Genomic DNA, 27052 nt, shown 5'->3' with positions numbered 1-27052 from the left:
ACAGAAGCCCCAAAAGAGGAGAAGGAAAAAAAAAAAAAAAAAAGGCCAGTAAAAACGACTTCTCCGACAACTCGAAGTATAAAAACCAGAGAAACGTAGAAGAAGAAAGAGAAAAATCTACTCATTTTCTCTTCTTCTTGTATTTATGAAGACGTTGTGGAAGATCAATCATAGATTCCGATTCCGGAGCTTTATATCCTGCTGCATTTCTCCTCGAAACTGGAGAAATTTCCGGCAGAAGTAGAGAAATTCGAGTGGATCTGTGGAGTTTCGATTAATTTGGGAGGAGATATTGGGGTTTGATCGGGAAAATTGGCAGGAGATGAATTCTGGTGTCAAATTGTTTTCTTTTTGTGCGGAAAATCAATAAAAGATTCCGATTCGGGAGCTTCAGGTCCTTCTGCATTTCTACTCGGACGTGGAGAAATTTCCAGCTGAAGTAGAGAAATCAGAGTCGATCTGGGGATTTTGGACTCGTCTGGGAGGAGATCTTGGGCCCTGGTTGGAGAATGCTGCGTTGGAGCTGCGGTTCGGTGGAATTCTTTTTTCGGGTTTTTGTTTTTGCGGAAAATAATTACAGATTCTGATTCGGGAGCCTCAGATCCTACTGCATTTCTATTCGAAATTAGAGAAATTTCTGGCGGAAGTAGAGAAATCTGAGTCTATCTGGGATTTTGAATTCGTCTGGGAGGAGATCTCAGGCCTTGTTCGGGAAAATGCTGTGTCGGAGCAACGGAAGGAAAATTCCGGAGTGAAATCGGTCTGTTTTCTTCTTCTTCTTCTTCTTTTTTTTTTTTTGGGAAAATAATTACAGATTCCGATTCGGGAGTCTCGGATCCTACCATATTTTTACTCGAAATTGGAGAAATTTCCAGCAGAAATAGAGAAATTTGTGTCGATTTGGTGAATTTTGACTCGTTTGGGAGGAGATCTTGGACCTTGATAGGGAAAATGCTGTGCAGGAGCTGTGGAAGGTGAAAAATCGGTGACTTATTCACTATTGAAATGACGTAGAGGTGTTGCGGAGGATTGGCTGCAGTGGGCTGTAAGGAATTCGTTTCTTTTTCTTTCTTTCCGCTGCTGTGGATCAGTGTTTGTCATGGAGTCGCGAATGGATCAGTATGAGATAATGGAGCAGATCGGACGGGGTGCATTTGGAGCTGCGATCCTTGTGAACCACAAGTTGGAGAAGAAGAAGTAGTCTCTCTCTTAATGTCTCTAATTTTATGTTGTTATATTGGGATTCTTTTGCCAGTTTCGATTTCATTTTCGGTTGCTTTTGATCTTTCCTATTTCAGGTATGTTTTGAAGAAGATCCGGCTCGCACGCCAGACAGATCGGTGCCGTAGGTCTGCTCATCAAGAGGTAGATTAAACGTATGCTGATCTTATCTATTTAGGCGGTTCTGGATTTTACTTACATTTTGGAAATTCTGATGTAGATGGCCCTCATTGCACGGATCCAACATCCTTTTATTGTCGAATTCAAGGAAGCCTGGGTAGAGAAGGTGAGGAAACAGTTCACCTGTGATTTCTTTTCCGTCCAGTTGGTTCCTGAACTAGAGATCGCTGTTGTGTAGGGCTGCTATGTTTGTATTGTCACTGGGTACTGTGAAGGCGGAGACATGTGAGTGATATTGAAAATCAGAAGCTTGGTCTTGATGATTGTGCCTTTTTGCAAATTGTAGTTTACCATTTATAGCCTTTTTTTTTTTTTTTTTTCCAATTTTAATTTCTAATAATAGGGCTGAGTTGATGAAGAGGACGAATGGGGCATTTTTCCCAGAGGAGGTACATAGTCATTATCTTGATCAGTTATGAATAGTGCTTTTAAAGTTTCCATTTGTCTTGTTGACTAACTGATAGTGGTGCTCAGAAACTCTGCAAGTGGTTCACGCAATTATTACTGGCCGTCGAGTATTTGCATTCAAATTACGTCTTGCATCGAGACCTCAAGGTTCGTGAAATATAAGAAGTTTTTTCATTGAAATTTTGTATGCAACTTTGAAAGAATGTGGAGTGATTTTTCTTTCCTATCTACTTGGCAGTGTTCCAATATATTTCTCACTAAGGACCAGGACGTTCGCCTTGGTAAATGATGAGCTCTATGCATCTGAAAGATTGACCGGTGTATTTCGTTTACTGCGATTGTTCTCATAAGTTTCTGGTCGCGTGCAGGAGACTTTGGGCTTGCGAAAACACTAAAAGCAGATGATTTGGCTTCTTCTGTATGTTTTTCTTTCCTGCTTATTTTTATCTATTGGGTCTTAAATTCACAGTTCCAATCTTTCACTTTCTTGTCATGAGTGTTGTAAGAGAGATGGAAGATATCAAGCTGATATCAAGCTTGAACTTGGATAACAAGCTGATTGTACATTGGTATGTGAGGGGATAATGGACTCGTCGAATTCTGTTGTGCTGCTTAGGGTTTGTGTCTCAGAATATATGGCTGTATAGCACCAGATTTTTTCTGGACGTGCTGTTGAATTGAACTTGGATAACCGGTTTAATAGAGAGAAATGATCAATTTGTGATTACCTCCACTAAGCTCTAACATCAATACCACATTGTTTAACCGTATTATGAAACACTTCAAAGATGAGGGAAACTTCCATCCTGCTGTTTCATGAAGTACAACCATTGCAGTCCTAGAGTAGTCATCTATAAGAAAACAACTTACCTAAAACCAACCCCATATGTCAGAGTGCAGAATATGAAAAGGTAAAGGATCTTTTATCACCACAGAAAGGATAGATAACTCTACAATGTCCAGAAAGCTGAGAAGTTTCACATTGTAAATCCCTGAATGATATCTATGGACTGAAAGATATTATGAAGTAACAACTGTAACTTTGGCAATGAAGTATGGCCAAGGCACGAAGGCCATAGGAAAGCACTCTCTTTATTGCTACCGTATGTAGAATAACTAGTAAAAATATTAGTAGAGGAGCTGATGAAATTGTCGTTGAATAAGTAAAAGCCACTCGATTCATATCCTCTAGTAATCATCTTCCTTGTTTCCAAGTCCTCAAAGATAACTATAAGAAGGAAAAAAGTAACTTTATAGTTTAGATTTGGGTCTAATTCCCAGACTTAGTCTAATTGGATTTGGGAATTCCTATGATTTCCAGACCAGGTCTAATTGGGTTTGTAATGCAGGGGCATTTTCACACCTGTCTCGAGTGGGGTGGCCTGTGTGAAGCGGGGGCACACTCGGGGTGGGCGGCCAGTGTGAAGCGAGTGGCTCGTGTGAGGCGAGACCCATGTGAAGTGGGCCCACAAGGGGAGTTTGGCTGAGGGCCTAGCCCATGTGAAGTGGAGCCTATTCTATGAGATAAAGGGATTGATTCGCCACGCTCTATCAGTTCGAGCTTTTAGAGCAAGTGGTTAGTTGTCCTGTGTCAGTTTGGGTCTTGCCTGTTCAGATTTTGTTTTTGATGACCCAGACCTAGATTTGATTCGGTTTGGGTACCCATAGGGTCTTTAGACCTTGGGTTCAAGTTAGGTTTGGGTCAAGCACACGTCCATAAGGGCATTCACATAGCTGGGTCCTCTTGAATGGATGGATTGGACCACGCAACGTGTGTGAGTTTGACACATGCTTGGTGTTTTGGCTTGACAAACCTTATTTTGTTGATATAATAATTAATCTATAGTAAAATATACAGTATTGCTAGTGAAATTAATTGGACCTGACCTAGGCTAGACATGGCTCAACTCGAACCCAATTAGACCTGTTTTTAATTGGGTCCAAATGGTGGACCTGAACTTGACCCAATTTCTGAATTGGTCTGAGAAATTGAACACGGATCCATTAAAATTGGGTTGGGTTCATTTGGTACCCACTGGTCTGGGTACACCCGTTGACAACCCTAATGTAGAATAGGTAAAGGGGGAGCCACTCCAAAAGTTTATCTCCGATCCATTAGGGAATCTCACATCCTTCTTAGAACATGTAAGGGGTGAGGAAAAAAATAATACCATTACCTGTCATATTGTCAGAAGCCCCATAATCAATGATCCATTGAAAGATAGATGACGACGACGACGAGGAAATACAGTAAGCAATGGCAGGGATACCTAATTGATTTGAAGGCACTGTGAGAAGAGCAATCTAAGCAACCTTGTCCTTAGGATGGCAATGAGCTCTAGATAAAAGTCTCAGCTTAAGATCATCAAATTTGTCCCTTGGTATCTAAACCATTTCACCAGAAATTGACAATGGTTGACTCTCAGGAGCATCTTGAGTAGGAACATTGCCTATGGTAGTAAAGTGGAGTAGAAGCTACATGGGTAGAAATTCAGGGGGAAGCAATTGGGAGTAAAGAAGGCAAAATACGGCGTGGAGTTAAAGAACAAGGAAAGGTATGGAAAGAGAAAATAGTGATAGACAAAGGAGTTATAATAAATACGGAGGCGATACACAGAGTAGCGATAGTGGGGCTGAGTGCTCAGGGCCAGGGGCATACGAAATCATACAAGGAGGCTGTTTCAAACTCTAAATTTGACAATCTGCAGCAGAAGGTTGTTTGGAAGGAAACTCAGAAGGATGCTTGGTGGTTTGCATTGAAGAAAAGGTGATAGAGGAATCCCTTCAATCGTTTGAAGATTGTTGTGTGGTGGTGAACAAAGTGGGTGTAGAAGAGGAAGCGATCGTTGGATGGATGAGCGACAATCGCGGGGTCGATCCGAAGGATACGGTGGTGAAAAAGCTGTCCGAGGAGGTGGTATATATCTCTTTCTGCTCCAAACAAGAGATGGAGAACTTCATTAGCTTATGCAACAGTCATTCTGATGAGATAGTCGAAGGGGCTTTGCGTTGGGGGGACTGGTTGGCTTTTGGTTGGGAGGAATGTTGGGTGAAGATTAGGGATCTCACTCTTGAGCTATGGATTGAAGAAATAATGCTTTTGGTGGGAGAGTGCATGGGGTCAGTGGTGGAAATAGATGAGCGAAACTTGAATCGTGAAATGATTCGGTTCGCCAGAATAAAGGTTAGGAGGAAGATTTTCAATCTTCCAGAGAGGGTTCGTATTTGAGTAAGCTAGGAGATGGTGGTAAGAATCACACGAGAACAGGGGACTCTCGAATTGTCGGTGGGAAGATTGAATCAATGTATTATGGCAAAAGAGGGAGGTGGAGATGAAGGAGCACGCGATCGGAGTTCCTGCAGAATATCGGAGAAAGCGCCTGCTGCGTGTCCATTTCCTGATGAGGGAGATGAGAGAGCACGGTTTTGCGAAGGTAATCAATAGATGCACGGCGTTCGTGGAATAAGAAAGGGGGCCTTGTTAGGAGGTATTTATGAGAGGGAACAGAGCTTCGCTCCCTAGGTGACAGGTAGGCAAGCTCTAAATGAGGAAGAGAGAGAGAGAGAGGTGGCTAGATGTCAACTAAATAGCAGTTTAACTATCATATCTTCTCAAACGTGTAAAGCTAGTGACAACTGTGTGGCCGAAACGCTTGAACTTGCACATGCGATGCTTCTGGGTCACGTGGGACTCTACTTAAAAAGCCACACGTGTGTGGGAATGGGGTTTAATCCCCTTTGGCTTCCCATGACGCTTTCGACAGACTCAACATGAAAGCCAGGGTTCAGTGGTTAGGTTCAACGACAGAAATCAGGCTTCGCACAGTGGGACCTCGATTAGATCAGTGACGATTTTGTAGCGATCCCTATAGACCCGATCGAAGAGAACGTTAATTCACCTTAGGCGAACTCCATGTAGATGACAAGTTCTCGTTAGATGGCGCTTGAAAATCAAAATAGACTCATGCCCAGAGCTCTTAGCGGTGTGAGAGGTAAGCGAGCTGGAAGATTCCTGTGAGAATGGGATTCTTCAATGCAGTAGCAATCCTATGGTGTTTCTTCCAAACAAAGTGCAAGAAGTTAGCTCGTTGGTTGTGATCAGAGAAAAAGGGGGCCTCGAAAAAAGTGGTTTTGACGCTGAAGACAATAGAGGGAAAGTTGGGCAATGACAAGAGGAGGGCGAAAGGTAAAAAAGAAAAGGTGACTATGGCACATGGAATGAGAAGGGTGAAGAAAGTGGCTAGAGAGATAGCTCGAATGGTGGGTGTGACTTTCGGGGATAACCTGGAAGATTACGTAGCGTTGTTTGAGTGGGTGGAAGATTGGGGTTGACAAGATTAGATACTTTTGTAGTTGGATACAAAAGTTGTGGGTTCGAAAGCGGGAAAGGAACCGAACAAGGTCTACTTTTGTAGGATTCTCTGTTAAGGAAGTGGGGTTAGTGTGTTTTCTCATGAAGATAGTTTGTTGGAATGTGTGCAGGCTAGGATGCTCCCACAAAAGACTTCAAATTAGGGACCTTTGCAAAAAATACAAAGTGTAAATTGCAGCTTTTCAAGAAACTAAGTTATAGGAGATCGACAAAAAGTTGGTAGACTCATTGTGGGGTGGCCACAATGAGGAATGGGAAGTGCTAGATGTAGCCGGTTCGTTAGGGGATATGCTCGTAATATGGAATACTCAATTTTGAAGTGTGGACGATTAAAGGGGCAATTTTCATTATCGTTGTTGTTCATAGATATCTCGTCAGGGTTCAAATGGTCGTTGATGGTGGTTTACAGCCCAAACAAACCCAATCTCAGGCAGATGTTTTGGGAGGAGCCGGATGAATGGGGCAATAAATGGGCATATCTTTGGTGTGTGGGAGGAGACAAAAATCGAATGGGGGCAGGATTAATTGGAGTATGTGAGATTTTTCAAGGTGGATATAAAAAAATGAGTTGATCAATTTGCTGATGGGGGTGGTGAAGTTCATGTGGTCAAATGGGCAGGCTAATCCAATTTAATTAAAGCTAGATAAGTTTCTTCTCTTGTCAGAATTGCTTGATAAGTTTCCGCTCGTGTTTCAAAGGGGATTGCTGAAACTTATATCCGATCATTGTCCAATTTTGTTGGAGTTGGACAAAGAGGACTGGGGTCCAAGGCCATTTAGATTTGAGCTCTCTTGGTTAGAAGTGGATGGATTCTCGTCCTTAATTGGAGAGTGGTGGACATCTTTCTCGAATAGAGAGGGAGTAGGTTTAACTTATTTTAGAAGTTGAAACTTCTAAAAGGCAAGATTAATGTGTGGAAAAAGGAAGTCCTTGGTGTTTGAGAAGACGAATCGGCGGCCATTTTGAATACAATTCAGAATCTAAACTTGAAGGAAGAGAACGGGGAGTTATCAGAGGAAGATAGAGCATGGAGGAAGCCCATTCGGCTAAGTACTACGCCAGGCTGAGGGAGGACAGGATCAAATGAAGGTAACGATTGAGGGCTATATGGCTTAAAGAAGGTGACAAAAATACTAAGTTCTTCCATAACGCAACTAGCGCGAGGGCTTGAGTAAACAAAATTAAGGCAGTTATGGTAGAGAGACGAAGGATAGAAGGGAAGGCTAATGTGTGTGCGGCAATAATTAACTTCTACAAAAACCTTAAAAAAAAAGGAAGCTTGGATCCGGCCGAAGTTAGATGATCTGTATTTTGATTCAATTCCTTGGGAGGTGGTGTAAGGCTTAGAATGAGCCTTTTTTCGGAAGAAGAAATCATAAAGGCTTTTTTTTTTTGGGGGAGGGGGATCCGGATGGGTTTCCGATTTTGTTCTATTGGAAGTTTTGGGAGGATGTAAAAAAAGGATGCAATTAGCTTTATTTATGAATTTTATGTTTCAGGTTCGCTATCCCCAAAGCTTGGAGCCATGGTTATTGCTTTGGTTCCAAAGAAGGAAGATGCATAAAGCTTATCGGACTATAGGCCTATAAGCCTCGTTGGTGGGCCGTATAAAATCCTTGTCAAGATTCTAGCATCGAGATTCAAAGAAGCAATTGGGGGAGTCAAATCAAAGTTCCAGGGAGCATTTGGAGCAGGAAGGTAGATTGCGGATAGCGTTTTGGAGGCGAATGAAAGTATCGATACTTGTCACAGGAGAAAGGAGAAGGGGGTGTTGTGTAAGCTGAATGTTCAAAAGGCGTACGACCATGTTGATTGGGATTTTCTCGATTACATGCTTCGTCGGTTGGGATGTGGAGAGAGATGGTGGGCTTGGGTCCGTGCGTGTGGCTTTGGCAAACTTTTCAGTCTTAGTGAATGGGCTTGCCAAACAACTACTTCTCCTCTTCTAGAGGTCTGCAATAGGGAGACCCATTATCCCCTTATATGTTTGTGGTGGTGTTGGAAGCGTTGAGTAGGATGATTGTAAAAGGGGTGAAGGAGAAGTTGATCAGGGGTTTTGCTATAGATAACTCCGACTTTCAGCTGTCTCACCTTTAGTATACGAATGATACGCTTTTACTTTGTAAGGCCGATGAAGATTTGGTGGAGAATTTGCACTTGATTGTCATATGTTTTGGAGTAGTGTGGGGGCTCAGAATAAATATCACAAAGAGTGAACTGTTGGGGGTGGGGCTATCTAAGGAGGAAGTGGTTTTGTATGGAAGGGAGAGATTTCCTATGGAAGGGAGTGGAAAAAAAACACAAGTTTCATCTTACGAAGTGGGAGGAAGTTTGTAAGCCACGGCACCAAGGTGGCACGGGCTTGAGAAGTTTGGCTACAATTAATGATGCTTGGATGGGAAAATGGGTGTCGAGATTTAGGGTAGAAGAGGATTCCTTATGGAGGGAAGTGGTGGGTAGGAAGTATGGGGTGGATGAAGGGGGTTGGTGGACTTGGTCTTCATCGTTGTATAGGGCTTCCTCGGTGTGGAAAGCGGTAGCTCAAATTAGGAACAAGGTGTGGGAAGGTGTTGGTTTCTATATAGGGAATGGGCTGAAAATTAAGTTTTGGGAAGACATATGGGTGGAGGAGGTATTTCCAAGCTTGTCTTCGGTTGCTCTGGAGGAGGGGATAGTAGTGGCTAGGTGTTTCTCGATTCTAGGGGAAGTTTGCATAGGGTTCTTGCCTTGTAGAAGGAATTTAAATGAAGAAGAGGTCGATGAGCTAGTGGCTTTATTATCCTTTCTTGACAAGATTAGGCTGGTGATATCAAAAGTAGATTCGTTGGTGTGGCGCAAAGAGAGATCCGGGAGATTTTCGGTTAGATCCCTCTATAAGTTTTTGGAGGGAGATGATATAAGTAGCGGGATAAGCCCGTTGCTTCAGTGGTGGTGTTATGGTGTGCCTTCAAAGGTGGTGGCTTTTGCTTGGTTAGTCGGGTGCAGTAAGGTTATGATGATTGATAATCTCAGGAAAAGGCATATAATCCTCCGAAATGTTCATTATCTGCTTTCAGAATGAGGAATCAATGAACGACCTATTTATTCATTCGCTTTTGCGAGTCATGTGTGGCATTAGTTCTACAACCTCTTTGGCATCATGTGGGCTCTGCCAAAATCTATCGTTCAATTCTTCTTTATGTGGCATGAAGGGTTCATCGGGAATTTGGGCCATGAAGTGTGGCGGCTTGTGTTGGTGGTGGGTTTATGGTTCTTATGGCTGGAAAGGAATAACAGAACGTTCAGAAACCACTTGGGTCGAGTGGAGGATGTGTTTAATGCAGCGAAATCTCATGTAATAGAATGGGCAGTGGCTGCGAAGATCGTAGCTCGATATCCAGCCAATTGGGCTGAGCTATATTAATTCTTGGGTCGTTGTTTAGTTTTCCCTCTTTGTATATTCTGGCTTTGGTTTTTCAATAAAATTTGTTTCTAATCGCTCAAAAAAAAAAAAAAAAAAGAAAAAAAGAAAAACAACAACATTGCCTCTGGTAATAAAAAAATTTAAACTTGCGGATGAGTAACCTATTATATGAGAGGACTGTGGTGAATGAGAGGAGGAATGCCATGGATGAATGAAGGTTGTAACATTTATCTTTGGTATGATTTACTTGCTTTAATTTCTCATCAGTACCATTTCCTCGAGTCATATTGGGGCCACTATCTTTTCCTTCTTGTAGCTTTGACCCAAAGGCAAAGCTGATTGCTCCGAAATAATAGTTGTGGGAAACATTGACTGCTCAACGACAATGTTTTCATTGCAGTAGGGCGTACTCGAATGCCCTACGACACAGTCTTCATTGCAGTAAGAGCGTACACGATGGTCAAAGGAGAGTCTCATGACCAAGAATCAGTACTCGAATTGAGTCGTACTTTGGAGCAGGTCCTGCAAGTAACTTGAATGGCCTGGACTCTTTCATTCTTTTCAGTTGCTCCTCTGCATCCTCAGTGCAAGGATCTACAACAGGCTGATAGTGATGGTGCTCCTCTGACATATCTCCTAGAGAATCATAATACTCGCTGAAGCACCTAATCCCCTCTTGATGTTGCAATATTTCCTGATGCAACTGTCACATCTTCTCATTCTGTTTTCTGTGCATGCATCTGATGAACATTGTCCAATATTTCTTTAGTGTTTGAGAAAATATAAACAGTTAGACTGATAGCATGTGACATTGTATTCAAAAGCCATGCCATAACTGTGTGTTCTCAACTTCAAGCCAAAGGTAATTAAGATCACCCATAGGTGCTCCTATATAGATTCTGATCGCTACAATAGTTAACATAATTAATTCATTCTCCTCATTTCTCGATCTGATGAATAATATGCTCCTTCGAAAAGGGAATTGAACCCAAAATGAAAATATCACATCCAAATTATAGTTGGAAGCCAAACCCTAGGCCAATCTTTCAATGAGCAGTAAAAGAAGATTCAAGCACACCCACAAAGGGTGTCTTTTCTTTTCCCCATTTTTGTGAATTATAACTTGCGCATATGATAACTTCCAACATTATTAACAAAAAGACACAAACTTGGATGAATTGAATTTTGCTAGTGGAAAGAGGCATAAAGGGTGATCTTAGTAATAAACAAGCCTGAAAGAAATCAATGCAGCATATCGAGTCAATAAAGGATCAAAGCGAAGTCACTTCCATGTGATTTCTTGCTAAAAAAATGATCTCACAACAGATTTTTGACCCAATGAAACCCCAAAAATTCTCACTGATCTGAGGGAAAAAAGAACTGATTTTTAATATTCAAAATGGACCTCAGATGACCACAAGAATTTCTGAGAAATGAAAGCATAATCTTCATGGAAGGATAATGCTCTACCCATGGCTGATGTACAATCATTGTTCTGGTTCACAACCTGATAATCTTTATATAGTTTTGAAGCTCTCAATTGATGATGATCCAATTTGATCGTGTCAAAACATGCTCATGAATTCAAGATCTCAAGTTACTGCTCCGAATTGAATACCAAGTTGTAATATGAAAAATAAGGGAAGAACAAGAGAGATGCCAATACTCTGCTGTTATTTGTTTAGTAATATGTATGAAAATAAATCAATTGTAACAATGTACATACACCACTCTTAGGACAAACTCATGTCGACCAATGCCCCAACTCTCTATGGGCTGTTCAGTACTCCAAGTGCTGGTCCAACTGATCAGATCCTCTTTGGACCGTTTTGCTTGGAAATTTACTGAGTAAAAGATTATAATTAGAAGTAATTAAGAGGTAATGATGAGGACATCACTTCACGTGCACCCTTGCCTACGTATCAGAGGAGGTGGGTCACACCGATTTTCTTGTGGCTAGGTGAGTACCTGTGATCGTGTTGAAGACCCCATGTGCATGTGCGAGCATTTGAAAGATTCCACACTGGGAAGATGCACATGGGTTGCTTTATGGAGTGATCTAGTCTGTTGGATTGGAGGGACGTGACATTCTGGCTATTGGATCACATGATCGGGCCATTGTTCGTGGAGCGTTTACACTAGTTTTTCTTAGATTTTATCAGCTTATAGGATTTAGTTTTGTTTATGTTATGTTTGGACCCCATTCGAAGTGTTTTTAGTTGATTTTAGTTAGACTAGGGCTATTTTCGTTAAAATTCACAAAACAGGGTTTTATTATAATTTTTGAACTTTCTTGGAGCTATAAAAGAGGGTGGGTGTGTGACCCTTTCCCTCATTGGATTTTGTGATTAAAAAAGAAGAGAAAAGCTCTTGCTTTCTTCTTCTTCTTATTATTATTATTATTTTTTTTTTTTTTTCCATTTTCATGAGATTTGAAGATACTTCCATGTAATTTGGAAGAGAGATTGGTGTGAGGTTAATCTTCATCAATGGAGGTGTGAGTTCTCCATCTATTCCCACATCATCATCTCTTTTCCCATTCATCAAGGTATTTTCTTCAAGTTATTCGATTCTCCATCCTAAGCCTTCATCTTCTCCTAAACCCATCTTTCCTTTACATATCTACAATCCCAAACCCCAAGAGACCTAACCCATCCACCCCACGCCACATGTGTGACCGTACGGCCACACTTTTGAACCTTCTGGGTTGGTCGTACGGCCACACCTTATCCTTTTTGGCTTCCTTTCACCCTTAAATCAAAACCCCATTTCCTCTCTACCAAAACCCTACCCTAAATCTAGAAATCCCCAACTTACCTAGATTTTCTTAATTTTCTAAAACCCTAATTTTACCCTAGGTTGTATTAGGCCTTCTACTTTGAAATAGACGATACCCTATGCTAATTGGATGTCCCTACATCCATTAGATCCTAGTTTCCTTTTATTTAATAAGCTTGCATGGTGATGTTGGTAACTTAAGCTAGGATTATGCATGATGTTATTTTGGTTTTCATGGTATTCATAATGATTATTTTTGTGTTTTTTTTTTTTTGTTAATTGTCTTGATACTGCTAGTTGATCTCACATGTTATTTGGTTCATGCATCGGTCCTACATTAGGTAATATGCTTATTAATGGTGGTGAGGATGTTCAATTTTTTAGAAGAAGTCACCGTTTTAGCTCTGACTGGTGTTTTTGTAGTTTTCTTAACAAAACAGTTATCCACTTAATTTACCCAGGTTTATCGTGATCTGGCCCATTTTAATGGCCAGTTCTGGTCCAGATCGGTCTGATTGTCTGGTCTGCTTTGGAAAACACTGATGAAAAGTGAAATCTGTTTCCTTAAGGTGATTATCACTAAGCATTTTGTTTTTGGAGCTATTGGTTTGTGCTGGAGTTGGAAATTTGCATCCACATGGCTATTTTGCATGTTGTTCCTTTAGTTGGCTGTTTCCATGGTTCTGATATTGTAATTTATCTATATTGGAAATATTGTTTAGTCTAGTCATGAGAAAATCAAATAGTTGGGATTGTAGGGAGGTGAAGGAAGCTGTTTACCTTTTTTTTTTTTTTTTTTTTTTAAATAAAAAAAATAAAATTGATTCTATCTTATCTTTGATGTTTGAAGCATGAGTTCCTCTTCTGGGACCACCCATTTTATTTGATTAATTTGCAGTAGCTATTCAAAAAAATAAAATAAAATCATTTGCAGTATTTGTGATAATTTGTGCTGAGATAACAACACTGATTCTGTTGTCTTCAATGCTCCAGGTAGTTGGAACACCCAATTACATGTGTCCAGAATTGCTCGCTGATATTCCCTATGGCTTCAAATCAGATATTTGGTCTCTAGGTATGATGTCTTTGTGGATTTTCCTCCCCAGTATGGGCTGCGTATTTCTATATATATGTCATCATTCTTGCTTCAATTTGCTTATGGTTGAGCAGGTTGCTGTATGTATGAGATGGCTGCCCACCGCCCTGCATTTAAAGCTTTTGTAAGATTTCCACCATTCATTTTACACACTATTTCTTGCAGTTTGAATGAAATAATAGAACATTAATGCTCTAATACCCAAGTTTCACCCGTGTTGTCTAAGTCTTTGATCAGAATGTCTATCTTGATAATTTAGACAGGCTTAGAAATGACAAGATGAGTAGTATTAAATGTTGAAATATCAGAGTTTAAGTTTACCACATTCTGTCTTCTATAAAAATGCATATCCATAAGTGTGGAGCATGATGGTATGCCAATGTTGTTACTCAAACAATAGAATAAGTAGAAATCTGTTCTGAAGTTAAGAAAAGGTTGGCACATATTTTCTAAACTATAAGCAAAAAGATAAGTGGATAACATATTCAACCTCAAAATTCATGTATGGAGTTTGGACTGAACCATAGAAAGAACAAGCTGTGCACTGTTATTAAATGAAACAGAAAAGGGGTTGCGGAAACCAGTGAATCAACCTAAACCAGATAACATTTTCCATGTCAGGTTGGGCCATACATGCTAATTTGGTTCTCTTTAAAAAATTGGATGAATTGATTTTGGGATTTCAGTTGCATCATTTATTGAAGGAAATAATAAGGTCAATGTTTTAAATATCGACAATCTCGGCCATCATATCCCATGATACATCTTGTATCTCACCTGTGCGATATGAAATGCATAGGTAGTGCCGATATATCTCACATGTTCGATCCGTTGAGCATCTTCAATTTTCAATCTCTTTTTTTTTTGGAAATTATGTTAAATCAGTGTCAAATGGTTATAAATCCATTGATTCTTCATTTTTTGCATGAAAAATCATAGAGTTGGAGCTTTGATTTTGGTATGTATTGGTTCTTCATTTTTAATTTAATTTAATTTTTGAAATTTTCCTTCATCCAGCTGTCAATTGGGACTAATTTCGAAATATTTGATGAAACGATCATCACGTACACACTCTAATTTCAAAATTTGAGTTTAGGTGGTCCCGATTTGGGGAAAATTCAAAATTTTCCCAATTCTCCCAAATTGCTTGCAATGTTGCACTACAAACATGAAATCAAGCATGTATGAGGGTTGATCTACTAATTAGTTTAAGTCCTCGTCAATTTTTAGAAAATAAAAATCATTATTTTATTAAAAATTAAAAAAAAATTAAAATATTATTATTATTATTTTCGAAATTGCCCTTCAACCAGCTGCCAATTGAGACTAATTTTGAAGTGTTTAGGAGTGTTTGATGAAATGATCATCACATACACTCTAAATGTTATGCATTCAATTTGAATATATTTGCATTAGTTCAGTTAGATAGCGCATAGCTTACGACTCTATACAAAGAAAACCTATTATGTGCACTTCGTTTTTGAGATGTTATTATTTAAAAGCGTGTATTAAGTTTTTTTTTTTAAACAATCCCTGAAGTTTCATTGAAAAATTCAACCATTTTCCTAATGTTTCCCAAAAAAGTGTGATAAATTACCCGATACAAATGATATATACGGTGCGATAACTGATACATATTTGTATCCCAAGGATGCGATATGTAACATGATACTGATATTTCGAACACTGAATAAGGCATTGAAGCGAATTGAAGTCCTTCAAGTCGCGGCTTTACTGCATCTTTTTTGAGCTTCAAGATGTCATCCTGTCTCAAAACATTTGGAGGGACATCAATTTCAGTTTGAGCTGATGAAAATAAAAAGCAATTATAATGCTACTTGGTAAACTCTTCTTATGTTGAAATATATTCTTTCATAGGTGGTCCTTGTAGAATCTACGATGGTCAGGGATTAACAATTACTGTCTTGAGGAGATTTTTGCCATTTATTCCACCCACTCAATTATTATTATTATTATTATTATTTTTCCCCCCAACTGAAGTTTGGAAGTAGTGATACCTTTTTACTGAGATGTGAATCTCGTATGGGCTATACTTGAGTTCTATGCATTTATTGAAGCCGCACCTTTAATGCATCTTTTTGGAGCTTCTAGGTGTCATCCTATCTCATAACATTTGGAGGGACATCAATTTCAGTTTGAGCTGATGAAAATCAAAAGCGAGTAATAATGTTTGCTACCTGGTAAACTCTTCTTTTGTTGAAATTTATTCTTTCATAGGTGTTGTCCTCGTAGAATCTATGACAGTCAGGGATTAACAATTACTGTCTTGAGTAGATTTTTGCCGTTTCTTTCCGCCCCCTCAATTATTTCTTCTTCTTCTTCTTTTTTTTTTGCCCCAACTGAAGTTTGGAACTAGTGTGAAACCTTTTTCTGAGATGTGAATCTCATACAGGCTATTCTTGAGTTCCATACATTTATTTCAGACCAGGAAAGTGTTTTTCCATGAATTGACACCTCAATACTCTTGACATGATGTACAGGTATTGTATCCCTCCCTGACATAAAAATCATCATCATCTTAGCCTTTCTCCAAGCAAATTGGTGTCAGCTTTTGATGGTGTAGATCGTAAAAGTTTTATGATCAACTCCCCATTGGACATCAAACTTGTTTACCTAGAAGAGGCTCACAGTGACAACACTGATGCCAACATGGTCCCTCGACTGCCCATTGGACATCAAACTTCCTTGTTTACCTAGGCTCTGGAACCAGCCATGGGAGAGGCTCACAGTGACAACACTCTTATGCCAACATAGTCCCACTTAGTACAAAACCCTTGGCATATTTGAAAATTAAGTGGGAAGCTGTTTTTGCCCGTATACTGGCACTGTGAACAAAGAATGGGCACACTACTGATAGTTGTTACATGCTCATGCAAGAGGGCAAGCAAAGGAGGGTCTAGGACAAGCACACTACTGAGCATAGTTGTTACATGCTCGTGCAAGAGGGCAAGCAAAGGAGGGTTTAGGATGGGCACACTACTAAGCACAAGACACACACACAAGCCTGATGATCACTTATATTAGGTAGTAAGCACAGTCAAGCTGGCAACAGGGCATACAAATGTACCAGCATTTGACCAAAAAATGGAAACTTCATGCTCAATCAGTTGGCCACAGAGAAATTAGGGAGCCCACTGAGACATGTTTACTGAACAGACTTACAGGCCAACATGATCATGCCCGACATTGCAAAATCACATCTAACATGATCATGCCTGATGGATGGGCACGGTGGCCTTGTAAAAATAGACCTTCAAGTAGAAAATACAGCAATTGTTGACCTTCAAAGGATTCAATATTCAGGAGCTTCCATTTTGGATGATTTTCAGAGTATTTAAATCTCAAATGTCTGATTTCTGAATCATTTTATTTATTTTTCCTTCTGCTTCCGCAATGAGCAAAAGTCCAATGTTTGTTTAGATTGGACCTGAACCATCCTTCGGTAATGTGCCCAAGAACAATGGCTTATGCTAAGTATTCAACAGCTCCAGTTCTTGCTCAGATTGCATCACAAAACTGCAGAAGCTCGACCCAAACCTTGTCACACAAGATATTAAGCAGATGACCTCTATTTCCACTACACTTCATGACCTTCAGTTGCATTATTCCCAAAATAAGCTGACAAAATATTTAGAGAGAAGGAAAAGACAAACATACCCATCATACATAACCAAAATGTCCTACTTGATCCAAATAACTTACTCTTCAATCTCTTGATATTATGTTTTTAGTATTATATGTTATCCTTTATTCTGTGGCAGGCTGGGCTCAGGCTGTTGATGGGCTTAGGCCTGTCCTATATTCAATTGATGGACCAAATCTGGGTCCAAGCCTGCACATGTGGTCAAGGACCTTAACTGAAAAAAATGTGGTCAAGGACTGCCCTATGACACCTCTTTAGCCCATAACATATCTTGGCCAATCTTAAGCCTGGTTATTAGCACCAAACCCCGGCATGCTCATTTGTACGGTTGTGCCCATACTTCTCAGCAATGATTTACACTGGATTTTTTTTTTTTTTTTTGGGCAATCGATTTCCATTAAAAGAGAAGAAAACTGCAAAGAACACAGGAGGAAGCAAACCTGAAATCAAAACACAAACAAGTGAGCAACCACAACACCGATCAACTAATGCCTACCCACATCTGAGGCTATAACCCGGCAGCCAGCTCTTGAGCAGACACTGGATTGAATTTCAAGTTGAGGAAATTTGTCTGGGGGGCTTGTTCCATGAGGAGAATGATTTTCTTGTAATCAACTCGCTGATTTTAATCAAGCTATGTAATAGACTATTAGATAGCACTTGATCGTAATCAACCTATGTAATAGTCTATTACATTGTGCCTGTTGGAATTCTGTGCTTTCAGTGCCAGTCCCAAGCCCAGATAAAGGAGGGGGGTTGTGTTAGGTTGGCAGCTGGCATCAAACTTTTGCCATAACTTCCATCACAAATCTGGACAACATGACATTCTAGAGTAATCTGGACAACATGACATTCTTGAGCGGAACAGGATTCATGTAGCCTACTCCAATTAGTTGGGATAAGGCTTAGATAATGATAATGATGACTCGTGCTTCTGATGGATATTTGAAAATTAAGTGTAAAAGCTGTATTTTTTGTATGCTGGCTATCTCCATGGGGTTCTGGGTACCATACATCTGGTTTAAACCATTACTGTATCGCTTCAAATTCAATGCGAGGTTTGGTGAATGGAAGTCATAATGCCTAAGCCAGAAAACAATGCACACCATTGGATTTAGGATTACCATTGAGTATGGTCACCGGCCTAGATAACATCAAATTCCTGATTACCTCCTTGACATGCTTATGAATCAACAATACAAATGAAATAATGAAAAACTTATTTGTTTAGCATTTCCCCTTGAGCTGAGATATAGATTATGTTCATTGAGATCTTGCTCCAGGATTTTTGTTTCCCTTTGATTAGTCTTGTTTCAGCAAACAACAGATGCTTCATCTGGCTTGCTTCAACTTCATGTCTTCCATATTACACTTGGATTGAAGCTGGTTTATTTTGGTTAGCTACATTTGTGTTGGCTGATGATGTTGAAGATCTGGGTTATTTCTTTAAGCCAAGCAATGAAAAACTTTTTGATGCAGGACAATTAGCCACTTGCTCTAAAAGCTCGAATTGATAGGGCATGGCGAATTAATCCCTTTATCTCATAAGCCCAGGCCCCACATCCCATGGGTTAGGACCTCGGTTGAACCCCCCTCGTGGGCCCCAGATCACAAGGGTACTGCCTCACACAAGCCACCTGTCTCACACGGGTGGGGCCTGCCTCACATGAGTCACCTGCCTCACATGAGCCGCCCACCCCAAGTGTGCCCCTGCATCCCAGGGGCCACCCCACTCGAGCCCGGTGTGAAAATGCCCCTGCATTAATCCCCCCCGGTGAGTAGTCTTGAACATGAGACCTCCCACTTTGATACCAATTTGATGCAAGACAATTAGCCACTTGCTTTAAAAGCTCGAATTGATAGAGCATGACGAATTAATCCCTTTATCTCATAGCCCAGGCCCCACATCCTATGGGTTAGGACCTCAGTCGAACCCCTCTCGTGGGCCCCACTTCACATGGGTGGGGCCCGCCTCACATGGGCCACCCACCCCGAGCGTGCCCTTGCATCCCACAAGCCACCCTACTTGAGCCTGGTGTGAAAATGCCCCTACATTACTTTTTTAAAAAAAATCTTTTGCACTTGATATTGAAATACTTCTGCTTTTGCTACTTTGTGATACGTGGTATCTTTGAAAGGAGACAATATCCTGCTATTGGTCTTCGTGACTGAGTTCTCTCCCCGAGTTCCCTTAGTCATCAACGTCAGTGAAGGTTATTGACTTTGTGTTTTGAGTCCTCAACAAGTTGCAATCCATCGTTTTTCTCTTCTTTTACTGTAATACCAATTACTAACATAAGTTTGTAGAAAGTAGCCTAAATGGACTAAACCCTGGAGATCTCTAGGACTTTTGTCCTTTTGCAGTTGCTAGTTGGCATATTTGAAACGATGGATAATGTATTCAACTATTTTCATTGGTTGGATCAGTTTTGAGATTATGAATGGAACATGCCTTTGACCTAATGTTTCACCAACTTCAAGTTGGCTGCAGTTCCAGTTGCAATGTGGATGATTGCTGAATATAAAGTGGCATGGGTTGGGTCTAGAACCCAAAAATTGGAGACACAATTAAATGGTAGTAGAGCATTTAGTTCTTGCCACCTCAAGAGGTGTTTTAGACAATTTATATTGTGCAGATGGTTGAGGATATGCACATGAGACTTGATTTCTTCAGATGCTCTCCCTTGGGTGTGCTCTATGTGGTGGTTGCTATTTTTATTTTTGGAAAGGATGAATGTATATCTTCAATAATTTCAGAAAATTTTGGCTGGGGAGCAGGTTGAGGATGGGCATGTATGGACCTGATGACTCCAACATCCTTAGGCATGCTTGGTGTGGCAGCTTGCGTTCTTGTTTCCAGAAAGGATGGATTTTACATTCAATAATTTCATTTTTCACATTGTGTTTAGATTTGGGAGTGGAAAGTGGATCCTTCTCCAACTTACAGATTTTGGCGATGGAATCCTTTCCCGATGGGTTCTTTGAGATGAATTGCACAAAGGATTTTGGAGTCTGAAATTTAGATTGACAATTGACTTGACGTTGTTGAGCAAATTTGTGTTGCCTCAAGTTGCATTTAAGTCATTTATTTGTATTTTAAGGGGATGGTTGATGATGGACTATCTGGAGATTCTGGACTTGTGGCATGGTTCACTTTTTCTTGCATGTTCTATACAACATGTGACTGCCTTGATGAAATTTGGAGAACACTGACTAGATAGGGACTTCTCATGGCCCCAACACTGTTAGGAGTGAAAGGAATTCATTTTGATATCAGGCCCGTACATCCTCCTGCATTGTATGACATGACATGACACAAACTTATTCAATTCTCATCTAAAGCAAACTTGTAAAAAAGCATATGTGAGTGGATGATGGAATGATGGTAACACAAATTGAAGGCCGAATTCAGTCTTCTTAGTTTTAACAAGTTGCTCAACTAAACCTTGGTTGTGGCACTGAATGATTTTCTGGCAGATACAAGAGAAGGTTCTCAGATCTGTTGAACTTAAAATAAGCTGCGATTTCCTCGTTTGTCGAGTGGGAGGGAGGGAGGGAAATCTGTGGAACTTGAAATAAGCTGCATCTATTATTCTGTCAATGGATTTCCTCATTTATTTGGCTTGTAGCACATTCATGCCTGCCCTTGTCTAACTTATTTTGAAGCGCTTAATACTGTAACCAAATTTATTTGCTTTTCTACCAAGTTGAATGCATTTTACTAATCTCCAAGGGGGCCATAATGATAGGAAATCTTAGTTGTAATCAGCCTGCTTTTTAGCAGGGCCAGTGGTCTTTGTTTTCCTTGTATTCTTTTCCTGCTTCGCTGTTTTGAGTACGCCTTTAATAAAATTCCTGTTATCCTTCAAAAATAAATAAATAAATAAATAATAAATAATAATCATAGGAAATCTTGAGCTTTGCTTCACCGTTTAAATTTTCCTGAATGCTTAGTTATTAGTTCTTTACATCTGATTTCAGGATATGGCTGGACTAATAAGTAAGATAAATCGTTCCTCCATTGGTCCTCTTCCAGCATGCTATTCCTCGTCCTTGTAAGTATATATTGTGCCACTACCTCCATTGCATACAGACTATTTTTAGATTCGATGGATCAAATTTAATAACATGGAAGAGTACATTGCCCTTGAATCTTTGCTGTTTTTTATAGTACTGCTACACCTTTTTTGGGGATAATTTTAAATAACCTCTCTGGTTTGGATTATCGTGAGTGCCTCCCCTCTGGAATCTGCACCAAATAACGAGAGAAACCTCATCTTAAGAGTTCGTTTTACCCATGTGGGTGCCATTATTTATAAATGGTATCCAACCCATCTAACAGGGTCCATATCGGATGCCCAAAAAATCAGGCTAATCCAATCATTGGGTGGGCAACACCAAACCAAAAAACTCTAAATTTGTGGTGGGCCATCTGATGGGTGGATCAGCCTGATTTTTGGGGCTTACCATTTTCATGGTGGTGTGATCACGTTGAACGGATTGGATGACATACACGTACTATGGTAGGCCACGTGTCTACATCTAGTTACCTATGAGATATGGGTAAACTGATCGATTTCTCAGAGATGTTGGTGCTAATAGACTGGGGGAATCTGGGGGTTGCAATAATCCAAACCAGAAAGGAAGGTGTTTACAATTATAAAAAAGCACAGGGGGGTTATTCAATAATGGTAACAGTGGGCACAACGGCCAGCCTTATGGCTGTTACAATACAGGCCGTGATGCCTGTTACAGCCCTGTAACGGTCTCTCTATCTTTTTTTAGAAGGAAACATATATGCCCTGTATTTGCCCGTTATGGCCATTAAATGCCCCTACGTTTCTTTTTTTTTTTTTTTCCCAGAACAGGTGTGACGAACCCTGTATTGAGGAACAACTTCAATTCCTCTTCAATGGCTCCTCAACTCCACGTATGTTGAGTTGCCAGTCACATTGTGACCTGCAAAGAACAGGTGTGAGGAACCCTGTATTGAGGAATGACTTCAATTCCTCTTCAATGGCTCTCGACTCCACATATTTTGTGTCGCCAGTCACAATGTGACCTGCAAGAAACTATGTTACCAACAACTCTGTCCCTAACAACCCCACCATTAACTGAGTCACCCAGAATACCATTTGAGCAATCATCTATATTTAGGCAGACTCCATCCCTCATAATTTTCAGGACCTTAAAAACATCCGCCAAAACTTCATTCAAACTACTAAAATCTGACATTCGGACTCCTTTGAACTCAGCCTGGAGTTCCCAATAAATAAAATGAAACTTTATCTGATCCTTGATGCAGCACAATGAACAATATCAGATCTCAAGCTGGTATTTTCCAGATCCCCACTTCATAAAATGAAAATTATCTGATGCTTAGTCACATTCATTAATGCAGTGGTTTTCCTGATGATTCTGCCATTGTGCCTTTTCCAAATACTGACAAAATTTCTAGTTGGAGCATACCCAGAAGATCGAACCTTGTATTGGGAGGATCCCTTGACAATCCCTTCATAAGGTCTTTCACTAAATCTGAAGGAAAAAAAAAAAAAAAAAAATCAACAACAGAAAGAAATAGTTGCGTCTCTTTTTCTGCCTTCCACTTCTCTCCAACACAATCAACTGCTTGGAAGAGCAAAATTTGTGTGCTGAAGATGGCAGAGAGTACGAATCTTGTTTGCTGATGCTGTCCTATAAAAAGCTGTCACCGTAATGGTTACCTTGGTATGCCACACTTGGACGTCCGGGAGTACATTTTGAATGTTTAGTGGTGAACCTTCTGAAAGGTACCAAATAACTGACCGGTCTATGTGCCGCCATATCCCATCTGCTTCACACCTGCCACAAGAGTATTCCTTCCAGAAAGGGAGTATAACCTCGGAAATCTTACTCCAAGGGAACTACTAGGCCTCATCCATAATCCTTGACTTGGTTTCAAGGAGTTAAGTATAAGCCTATAAATGTATTCTAATAATTGCTCAGTAAGTGACTGGTGGGCTTGATCTGTTTGCATACCTATGTAATCAGAGTAAACAGTTCAGTTCGAAATTTTCATGCTGTAATTTCACAGTTGGTAGTGGATGGAATAAATCTGATGGAATAAATATCTTACCATGTAGAAAAACACTTATTAAGAGCATGCTGAGAAAGAACCCTGAGCATCGACCGAGCGTAAGCCTTCTCCTTAAGATCTCTTAGTGAAGTTTTTGTTAGTTTTTCATCTTCCTCCTCCACAACTTCATGTACTGATCTGGATGCTTGCTTGACCAGGCTGCTGAAATTTTAAGGCATCCTTATTTACAACCGTATGTCGATCAATACCGTATGTCCCCTGATTCCATAGCCCATTTGCCAGAGAAGCCCATCAGCTCCACTGCACGAAATGGTCATAAGAAGATGTCAGAAAGCCAAAACAGCAGCATTTCCAGCAGTGACAAGGAGAGTTTGCACTCTAGTGAGAAAAACACTTTGGCCCATGTATTTGACTGTGATCACAAGGCTACTGACACAGATATGGCTTCAACCGATGATGGAGTTGAATGTGATAATAGCTGTATTCAGTTGCCGGCAGCAGACGAATGCCTGCCGGACGACGAACATGTCTCTGTTGTCGCAACTGTTGGGAGCGATGAGCAAGATGCAATAAGATCACTACTTGGTGGTGACCAGAGGCCCAGAAGTGAACCGAAACAACCTAAAATTATTAAGAATATACTGATAGCTCTGAAAGAAGAAGGGAAAGTTAGAGAAAACAGCTCCCCTGTGAGAGGCACTCGTGTAAAGGCTGGTGGTATTTCCAGCCAAAAGGCCAACACAGAGTCATTGCCGAAGGTGCCCAAACCCAGTAGCACTGTGTCTGCCGGCATCAGGTCTAATGCAGAGACTCCTGCTGTTGTACCTGCCAAGGCAAATGGTGATTCTGTGAAACGAATGCAGGGCTCCCAGTCATTGAAGCATCTGGTAAGGAGTCTGAATCTTGATTTCTGTCACTCTTAATTTATTGGAGTTTGGAAAATATATATTGGCATGAGAGAGTAAATGTGGGGTGTTCATGGTCATCCTACAGTCTGTACATGTGGGCCAATGGCTCTGATGCGCCTCACCATGGATTGGGGATGTCCTGAAAGTCTCGCATACTGGAAGATCCTCACCTTTAAATCTTTTGCCTATTTTTCATTGAACATGGACCATAAATTTGCAGTCCAGAGATCGAAGAGTTAGGACCCTCTAATTCATGGGACATCTGGGGCATCCCCTCCATCCGTGGTAGGGCCTTATCTTATCACAGTAGTCTGGATCACCATGCCATGGGCTCCACATGCATGGTGTCTTGTGCCTCAAGAAACCATACATTCGCTATACATTCCTCATGTTAAATGGTTCTTGCTTGCTATTTCTCATCTACATTTCATTATTATTATTATTATTTTTTGTTCCAGTTACCTGCATTGGAGCCCTCACCGAAGACCAAACCTAGACATGATGGGACTCCACCTTCCGGTCCTATCAAACAAGTTACTGAAGATGTAGTTTCTGTTAAGCCGAGGCAACGGCCTCCACCTTCCAATAGTGCAAGGCGATCTTCATTTCCGGTGCAGATGAAAGCTGCAGGACTTGACATTGCGACCCCCGTTACCAATGGCATCAAGCCTGCTCCAAGTGAGACTATCCAAGAGCGCAAGAAGACTCCGAACTCGACCAGCAATGGAAGCCAAGAGTTGAAAGAGATTCCTGCAGAGCCTTTTAAAAAGGCCCAGATGGATTCAAACAATTCAAAAGCATTGCCAAAGCTGTTCCAAGGCTTTGGGTGTTCTACTCCAAAGGAGGAGATCACTGCCCCATGTTCAGTACATCCAATACCAAATCATCATGAAAGGCTCATGTGCACTGAGAACTCAGAACCTGATCTGCCGACTTGCTCGAGTGCTTCACGTAGACACCCTGCCCAGCCTGAGAATCTCCTGGAGGAAAGCCATGCACATCTTGATAGATCTGTATCGTGCTCAGTTGAGGACTCCTTGGTGAATGCGGTTCCTCATGATGGTGATCTGAGTAATGATGAAGTTAGCTCAAGCCCAGCTCTAGAGCCACCAGTCCCATGCTCCGAAAAGGGATTTCTTTGTAAAGATGATTTCACCGTTCGCAGGACTAATCTAAGCCGTGCATCCACACCTGGCAGTGATGACAAGTTCACTGTAAGAGAATTCCTGTCGTCCATAACGGACACTACCATCCCTACTGCAGTGTCAGCTACCCAAAAGAGCTTGGCCCAGGAGAAGGGACCTACACCACCTAGTCCGGCTGTTGAGAAGGCGGCAGCTACCCATCTACCCCCTGCATTTGATGACGTCATACACGTCATTCGGCACAGCAGCTTCCGAGTCGGTAGTGAGCAGCCGGTGATGGAAACCATGGAAATGGGTGTCCAGAATATGGATGTTGGGAGGCTACTCAATGTGGTTAGGGAGGAGGTGGATATGAGAAACACAGCACCAGCTGCCGCTCTGAAACCATCGAGTTGCTCCGAGGTTGCGACCACGAAATCGAATTTTTCAGAGAATGTCGGCGTCAAAGAGGTGGATACGAGGAACCCAGCACCTCCGGCCCCAAAACTTGATTTCTTGGAAGCCGTGAGGTCCAGCGGTCCTGAGGCAGCTAACCTTGGTTTGAAGGAAGAGGACGCCCTAGTGCAGGAGGTGCTGGATGTGAAATCTTTTAGGCAGAGGGCGGAGGCGCTGGAGGGGCTACTTGAGCTGTCTGCGGATCTCTTGCAGCAGAGCAGATTGGAAGAGCTCTCTGTTGTTTTGAAGCCCTTTGGGAAGGACAAGGTGTCCCCACGAGAGACGGCCATCTGGTTGGCGAAGAGCCTCAAAGGAATGATGGTGGAGGATGCAGGGCGGTCTTCGTGAGGGGGAAACAGAAAGACCCACCTCCTCTTTCTGTGGTAAGTCGGTGTTTCTTCTGAGTTTTCATTGTGTTTGTTTTACGTTGGATTTTTTGTTCTCCTATTCAAAGATTCAAAGTTCCATTTGAATTTCTGAACAAACCAAAACCCATCTTTCCATTGTCTTCCAGATTCTTTGTGTTTTTTTTTTTTTTTCCTTTTCTTTTCTTTTTCTTGTATTCTTTCTAGTGTAATAGACTTCGTATGTTGTATATAGGGGAATGTACTGTGTACTGAATAAATCTGAATTTTTGCTCCAATGCATCTTCAACTGGAATTACTAGATTTGTAGTGTCGCATCCCTCCCAAATGGCAGCTTTCAGCAGGTATAAATGTGAGTTTTTGACATATACCACCCTTTTTGTCATACACCAAAAACCACACACCTTGTCCAGTGTTGTCAAATAAACCCTCTCATTTTTCATATGTCCATCAAACGCCATCGTTACTTTCCATCAAGAGTTGACCATTAAAGAGGATAGCTGACTGCATACAATGACACTTTTCTCCTTGACTTGGCAAAGAAGAGAGAAAATTTCATTTTGGGCAAGATCCAAACCACTTATTATGCCATGTTCTAATGGTGGACCAGCCAGGGCATTTGATCTAAACCATCGAATGGTGGATCAAGCTGTTCAAACATTGTCGCCAACTTAACATGGTTTACATAAGGGCAAAGTGAGAATTTCATGTCTTTATCAAGTCAAGGGTAAAAGCATCATTTCATATGGTCAATAGTGGCTTTTAATGGTCAAATCTAAGGGTGTTGTTTTATGAGTGTTATATATATATATATATATATATATATATGGTTAGGAGTTATTTGGCAATTTTTAAAAGGGAGTGGGTTATTTTGCATATAGCAAAAAGCAGAAAAGGTGGGTGGTAAGCGTCAAAAACTCTAATAAGGTGGTATATGCATTGTTTTAAGACTCCTCTGTGTCGATTGGATTTGGTGGTACCTGATTTGGTTCCGTGCAGG

The 27052-nt window shown here is 40.9% G+C and overlaps 1 protein-coding gene across 3 annotated transcripts; it reads left to right on the top strand.

Moving 5' to 3' along the window:
- Window positions 1-26330, top strand: LOC131235403 (serine/threonine-protein kinase Nek5). 3 transcript variants are annotated; one of them, XM_058232579.1, is made up of 15 exons: window positions 1-760; window positions 963-1197; window positions 1299-1365; window positions 1442-1507; window positions 1580-1626; window positions 1745-1790; window positions 1876-1956; window positions 2048-2090; window positions 2178-2227; window positions 13357-13438; window positions 13534-13583; window positions 21105-21178; window positions 23246-23297; window positions 23397-24086; window positions 24566-26330. In XM_058232579.1, the coding sequence occupies exons 2-15, from the start codon at window positions 1100-1102 to the stop codon at window positions 26033-26035; spliced, it is 2916 nt and encodes a 971-aa protein (XP_058088562.1). In that variant the 5' UTR covers window positions 1-760; window positions 963-1099; the 3' UTR covers window positions 26036-26330. The 3 variants fall into 3 exon arrangements, with proteins under 3 accessions (XP_058088562.1, XP_058088563.1, XP_058088564.1); XM_058232580.1 differs by having other exon boundaries at window positions 879-1197; XM_058232581.1 differs by lacking the exons at window positions 1-760; window positions 963-1197; window positions 1299-1365; ... (4 more) ...; window positions 2048-2090; window positions 2178-2227 and adding an exon at window positions 12867-12932.
- The last annotated feature ends 722 nt before the right edge of the window (window positions 26331-27052 follow it).

This window comes from Magnolia sinica, chromosome 19 (assembly GCF_029962835.1).
Source record: "Magnolia sinica isolate HGM2019 chromosome 19, MsV1, whole genome shotgun sequence".
Taxonomy (NCBI): domain Eukaryota; kingdom Viridiplantae; phylum Streptophyta; class Magnoliopsida; order Magnoliales; family Magnoliaceae; genus Magnolia; species Magnolia sinica.
The sequence above is the reverse complement of the archived record's forward strand: the minus strand, read 5'-3'. Positions and strand labels throughout refer to the sequence as shown.